At 47.0% G+C, this 6,978-nt stretch overlaps 1 protein-coding gene across 1 annotated transcript; it reads right to left on the bottom strand.

Annotated features, from left to right (window-relative positions):
• Nucleotides 1-302: 302 nt before the first annotated feature.
• LOC127318782 (cytochrome P450 714D1) lies at nucleotides 303-6,381 on the bottom strand. Its single transcript, XM_051349262.2, has 2 exons — nucleotides 5,907-6,381; nucleotides 303-1,838 (listed from the first exon to the last, which is right to left on the bottom strand). The coding sequence occupies exons 1-2, from the start codon at nucleotides 6,241-6,243 to the stop codon at nucleotides 550-552; spliced, it is 1,626 nt and encodes a 541-aa protein (XP_051205222.1). The 5' UTR covers nucleotides 6,244-6,381; the 3' UTR covers nucleotides 303-549.
• Nucleotides 6,382-6,978: the final 597 nt, after the last annotated feature.

Raw genomic sequence — 6,978 nt, forward strand, 5'->3', positions numbered from 1 at the left:
TATAAAATGTTGGACCGTGGGTCACGAAAGATGAGAAATGTCTTTCAACTGTGCACGCTAGTGCGCGGTTTTAATATGTTTTGTTGCATTTCAATCTAACCCAAAATTTTAAAACTTCACGAGATCTGATGAAATTTGACGAGATATGTGCAACACGAATCATAAACCATCAAATCAACGACGGAGCGTGCACGCGAGCTAGCTAGCGTGCACACAAGAGTCGCCGCTCTCCCATGACAGACCAACAATGACCCTTGTCCGCTCTGTTTTGTTCATTCCAGCAAACAAACACGGACCAATACTGTCGCCTCATTCAGAATCTTTCAGATGGATCAATGTCTGGATGTCAGAAATGGAGCTCATCAGTTAAATCATGTACTGTAGGAGTATTACTTACTGACAAATGCTATCGTACGAGTATAATCATGCTACGTTTTGATGTCCATATATTGAACTCTCTTTTTTTTCGATGTGCTAGCTAACTAGTCGACGTTGTATTTAACCAAGCCCAATTCGACCCAGACGATCTTTGGTTATACACGTAGTATATCAATTGCAGCCGTCCTGAGTTGCGCCAACACGGCGTATGAGAAGGCGCAGCCCGAACTCCGGCTCGATGATGAACCGGAACGCCGGGGAGTGCCTGTAGTCCGGCGAGAGCGTGAAGGCGAACCGCGCGAGGATGACGGCGAGGAGCGTCTTGACCTCGACGATGGCGAGGTTCTGGCCGAGGCAGGTGCGCGCGCCGAGGCCGAAGGGCATGAACGCCGCCTGCGGGTGCTTGCAGGCCGCCGCCACGCCGTCCTTGAACCTCCCCGGGTCGAAGCGGCGCGAGGTCGGGCCCCACGACGCCGCGTCGTGGTGCATGGCGGAGATCGGCACGAAGAGGTACGTGCCCTTGGGCGCGTGCAGCCGGCCCAGGCGCATGTCGCGGAACGTCTCCCGGACCACGAACGACGACGGCGGGAAGAGCCGCAGTGTCTCCTGCACCACCATGCCCAGCGTCTTCATCCTGGAGACCATGTCGAAGTCCGGCTCGGCCGCGGCGCCGCCGCAGACCTCGAGGACCTCGGCGCGCGCCCGCTCCTGCCACTCCGGGTGCGCGGCCAGCAGCATGAGGCACCAGGTGGCGGTGACCGCGCTCGTCTCGTGCCCCGCGAAGAAGATGTTCTTGCAGTTGTCCACCACGAAGTCGTCCGGCCGTGGCTGGTCGCCGCTGCTCTCGATGATGGAGCTCAGGAAGTCGCGCTGCTCCGCCGTCTCCGCCCGGCGCCCCCTCGCCAGCTCCAGGATCAGCGACCGGATCTCCTGCGTGAGCCTCCAGATACGCCGATTCTTCTCCGTCGGCAGGTACCTCAGCGACGGGATGGCGAAGATGACGCTGGTCTCGGCCATGAGCCCGGACAGCGCCCGGAGCCGGAGGAAGATCTCCTTCCCCCTGGAGTGATCCGTCCCGAAGCAGGCCCTGGAGATGACGTCGAACGAGAAGCTCCGGATGTCGGCGTCGACCTCCAGCGCCGTGACGCCGCCGCCGCCCTTGGCACCGTCGATGGCAGCCTCCCAGGAGCGCAGCAGCGGCTGGGCGGCGTCCACCATGAGCGGCACCATGGCCCTGACCTTGGCCATGTAGAACTCGGGCGAGATGACCTTGCGCTGGCGCGCCCAGCAGGCGCCGTTGGACTTGAGGATGCCGGCGCCGAAGATAGGCTCCTGGCCCTTCTGCAGGTACTTGGGCTTGCCCATGTCCAGCGACACGCACCGCCCGATCTCGCTGATCAGCTCCGGGTCCGTCACGTACAGCGCCGGCCGCTGCCGCAGCCAGTACAGGTACGTGTCACCTGCACGGCAACATCATGGAAAAACTGTCAGCTTAATTTTGGGCGGTAGAAACGAGTATGAAAGTGCTATTGGGCCTCTGAAGTTTCAGCACAATTCTATGAGGCCCACGTATTGTGGCCTGTTTATTGCAGGGTGGAAATGGTGGGCCGACCTCTGTTGTTTCCTGGTGAGCCCACCATGTTTTTTCGGCGGGAAAACTATGTGGCGATAGTTTTTTAGCTCAGGGGAACTCATGCATCATGCACGTGAGGTGTACATTTATCTACATGGTAGTGGCCAACTCATCAACATAGAGCAACTCAACTATTGACCGGCACGCCTAACAAAATTATTCTGGTCAGATCAACAGGGTCTCCATCAAACTGATCCGTGGTTGAGTGCCCATAGAAGATTCTTCCTCCCCTCTCCAAGAAAGAGGCGACGGCTCTTCAATCCAATTAGAATGGAGTAGAGTATAAAGATTACCAACTAGTAGCATGCATTAGGTAGAATCTTGACCATGAAAGGGAATCACGCAACCCTCAGTTGGAGGATATTCCATACGATCCACCGTAAGTTTATTGACCGCAACAAAACACATGCTCAAGGCAGTTGACTTCTACAGGTTCACGTTGTACCGATGGACCACTGGAGGTACTATATTATCACTATGTTTCGATTGAATTATAAGACATTTTACTTTGTTTTGAATCATATGTATCTAGATGCATTTAATACTTTCATTGTGTTTGTTCAATCATTTCAGTCCATTCGTCGTCTACATTAAAATACCCCCTCCGTCCCATGAAGGTTTAGTGTCTAGATACATCCAAATTTTGACAAATCTCACATAACCTTCATGGAACGGAGGGAGTATTAAAATAACTTATAATTCGGAACGGAAGTAGTGCGTAAACTTTGAATTCCCATTCCACAAGCTTAAAGCAAAGTTCACACGTCAATTGCAAGCTAGCTTTAGCTGGTCAGGCATGGTTGCACGTACGGCCGATCACAGAGGAGTAGCTAGCTGGCCACTACAGCCAGACAGACACTTTTGGCCAGCCAGCCAACAACCACCATGAAGACACGGTGTGCACATATATATATACAAGCAAGTATTCTATAACCATCAAACGCATGTGCCACAAGGAACCATATATGTTTTCATACACAAGGTTCAGACCGAGTGACTTGTCAAAAAACAGAAGCAAAAATATCGGATTCCTATCAAACTGAAAAGACTTATACATATATAGATGATAGAAATGGGCATAGTTATCCATAGACGCTAGTTTAGGGCAAGACGTGCATCTCCACGCATGTGGATGGAGTCCTAGCTATCAGGTGAGAAAGGAGCAAGAGAGACAATTATTAATGGAGTATAGTACACTGTACATGCATGCATCCGTTGCTATCTGTTCCACGAGACCTAGAGCTAGGAATACTAGTACTACAGGAGTAGTACTACCTAACTAACGGCCTAGCTAGCAAGCTAGTCGATGGCGCCGTACGTAGGGGAGGCAGCATGTGGACTTGACATACTTTGATGTAGGGTGGGGGCACATTGGGCCAGCTCGTACGTACGTACTACGTGGACTCAATTATTTGAAGTAGTAGCCGGATCTCGGAATAATCATTAATTTGGTGTCTTCCGTTTGCTGTTGAACAATTCATTTATATGACAAAGACATATATACCAATGATGATTTTTAGATGAAATGCCGTCTAGATGAGGTCTTGGACATGAACAACAACAAAAAAGTTGCTTCGATCATTGTTATTTGTCCAAATGAATAAAAACCTATAGTGCACTCTCGGTTACCTAAAATTCCATTTACTTGGGAGTGTTTGATTCATTGATCATGCTTTCTGTGGCGATACTAATTACTCGGAGTAAACTAGTAGTCTAAGACTAATTGATCAAAGATAATATTTGCTACCACACGTGTTTGCTAAAACTAACGACCCTCTTAATTTAATGTAAGGGGTAACCCAAAAGCTATTCCAATACTTATACAAAACTAGCATATCCTATGTGTACCATTTTATAAAACGGTCAGGTTGAAGTCGACATATGTATGTTTGTAATAAGTATGATAATGAATATATTTGTTTTAATTTTCCATAATTTGTTAATAAGGGAGACAGAATCAAGAATATTCATGTAGGGTTGTAACTTGTAACTAACAGGTAACTAATAAGTCTTCAGATACACATAAACGTCGCTCCAAGCTTCTATCAGGTCGACCTCAACATAATTGACTTGAAAACTATAGATATTAAGTAAGACAACAAATAATTACTTCCCATAATCTGAGGAAACTAGCTATGTTTCGCTTAGTATAAATTTACCATATTTAATTTAATTTAACTAGGGTTTGAAAAATATATGCACAAAGGATTGCACTAATTAATGCAATTGAACCTTAAGCGCCTCCAAAATGGGTAATTAAAAATCATATAGCTCGATCGGACAGCTATGCCCGTTTTCGGAAAGCCTAGCTGACTATGTCAGTGTTTCAATTATTTTTTCAGGGGTCAAATGCTGATTACTTAATTTAATCAGGATACAGTTGTTTATGACAGCCACAAAGTTAGGTGCATGCATACATTGTTGGGGACTTGGGCGCCGTTCTGAGGTAGTACTTATATAGTATACCACTAGCTTAGCGAGCTATAATATGCTGGCATGTTTGCTTGACATATATAATTCAGGAAAGGTTCGATCTCTTATGTTTCTTTAACAAAATATGCGTATCAAATATATGCTGATTCTTTCTTTGTATTAATTTGGTTGATTCGACTATTTAGCCAGTTTTTCTTGAATATAATTTGCCTGCACCTTTTGACCCACGACATAGGGTGGGATTGATGTTGTGGTTCGGTGCACAAGCAGGGTTTTGACTACGTGTATGATTGCAAGAAAAGTTAGAACAAATAAAACAAGTTCCTTTTTGTCATTTAGAACTTGTCTTAATATTGTGATTAACGCAACATGCATGAGCAGAAACGGAGAAATCCCACGCTAGCTCTTCCTCATCCTAGCTCGATGCACTTTTTGCATGAATTAAGTCTGGTTGCTTTAATTGCTTCATTGGTGCATCAAACCGAACAAGCAAAAACGGAGAAATATTATGTAGACGTGCATGGTCCGGTCATATAAAAAAGAGGAAATTGTGTTGCTCAATTAGGAGTTTAGATTTTTTGACTGCCCGTATCATGATTCTTTCAAAAAGCTCAAAAGCTAGGAAGACCATTAGTTTTTTGTTGTTGAGAAATTGGCCATAATAATTCTGTCATTGTACTAAGAAACAGTTGTCAATTGTGAGCACCAGCTCATGGAGTCATGGAGAGGATTGGACCAGTCCATTATGCATGCTCTGGCTTAACCATGGACTAATATGACGGTCCCCAGAAAATGAAAAAGAATGGTGTCTGTGCTTAATCACCTCAGCAATTAATACACATGCATGCATCTATACAGTCAGCAGGGTTAAAAAGTCGACACCCCCTCTGAAAGAAAATAGGAAAACAGATTCTTTGTGGACTTTGTGTAGTTGGTTGTTCCAAGGCACAGTTGACTGCGATAGTTCTCATTCCCTAGCCAAACTTTCTAGTATGATGCCTGAAGTTGTTTATCAATTCTCTTTACTACTTTTCTGCTCCCTATATTTCCTGATGTTGACTTCAGGGACAGCTCAAACCGTCAAGCTAAACTATTGTTGTTCTCTCCCGCATAGTAGTGTCAATTTTTCTCAATTATATTTAACTTATCAACATCAAACTGCATTTTAAAAAAATAGTATCCAGTGGCTAGTCAACTTGCTAGGGCTTAAAGTATGCATGCACCTGTAGCGGTGCAGTTTCATGGAACAATGCCTTTTGGAGAGAGACATCGAGAGAGAGTTTCTTCCACGCATGCTTGCGTCGTGGTGCAAATAGAACTAGCTAGGACAAAAAATCAATGGCAATACCGGTATATAAGTGTAGACCCAAATGGAAACCATCTTCTGGTAAATCAAGAAATCAATTTTGACGGGGTCTAGATCGGTCGAGAGATGTGCGGGCGTGTTCATAGAAATACATACCGTAGGCTTTCCTCCACTTGTCGAAGTAGGGGAAGATCCTCTTGCAGTAGTCGTCGAAGCCGTCCCTCTGGAAGTCCCTCGCGCCACCGTCCTCCGCCGCGACGGCGTGCAGCCTCGCCTGCATCTCCGAGAGGTTCCCCGACAGGAACGAGGACGGTGGCGGGCCGTCGATGCCCTGCCGCCGGAAGACCTCCCCGACGCGGCGCGGCCAGCTCACCCACGCAGCCACGCACGCGCACAGGTACGCCGTGGCCACCGCCACGGCCACCGCCGACCCCACCAGCGCCACCAGAGACAACGGGAAGCCCTCCATGGCCACCATGCTCGCCTGGACCATACAGATCGTCTCTTTCCTTTCTTGCTTTGCGTATGCTAGCTCTGTCTGTCTCTCTTTCTCTGTGTTGCTTTGTGTTATTCTCTCTCGATCTCCTGCGGGGGGGAGCTTATATAGGGCCTGGTAATGGCAGTACGTGTGGAGCTAGTTAGCAGGAGGTGTGACGCAGGGTGTCAAGGTGAAATTAGGCCAAGTAACCCATGACATGACAGGAGGGCTGAGGCTGTGAACGGGTTGGATCTTTTCACATGTGGCAACACACAGGCCATCCTGGCTGGATGGCTGGCGATCGGCTATGCACTTCCCCATGCATGCACGAAGACACGCTTCCTTTCCGGCCCGTTTTGGTGTGTCCCACGCCAAAACGGCTAAACTTGTCAAACGAGTTTCCCTGTTGGTGTCAGCGGAATTAAATCTTAATTCCTCCTGTATGCTCTACGGGGGTCACCAGTATGATTGCACGACTAATCTATTGTCACCTTGTCTTTTTCTTTTGCAGGGATATTGTTGCTGCGTCTCCAAACTAAATAAACTATACATACTGCTAAATATTTTTTCTTCTTCAAGATGGTGTCATTATTAATACTACTTGTTGTTCTTCATGATATAGTTAATTATAGGTCACGCCGAATAATTCGTGCAGGCAATCAGTCGGTAGCTTATTTGGGCCGGGTCGTTGAAAATCAAAGTACTAGGGAGTATATATATAATTGGAGGTCTGTACGTAGCGTGTTTAGG

Source organism: Lolium perenne, chromosome 1, assembly GCF_019359855.2.
Source record: "Lolium perenne isolate Kyuss_39 chromosome 1, Kyuss_2.0, whole genome shotgun sequence".
In the NCBI taxonomy this organism is placed as follows: Eukaryota; Viridiplantae; Streptophyta; class Magnoliopsida; order Poales; family Poaceae; genus Lolium; species Lolium perenne.

Excerpts from the sequence above, each read along its gene's own strand:
- LOC127318782 (XM_051349262.2), bottom strand. The coding sequence starts at position 6,243 with ATGGTCCAGGCGAGCATGGTGGCCATGGAGGGCTTCCCGTTGTCTCTG. Across the intron at positions 1,839-5,906 it reads CAAGTGGAGGAAAGCCTACG|GTGACACGTACCTGTACTGG; the intron begins GTATGTATTTCT and ends GTTGCCGTGCAG.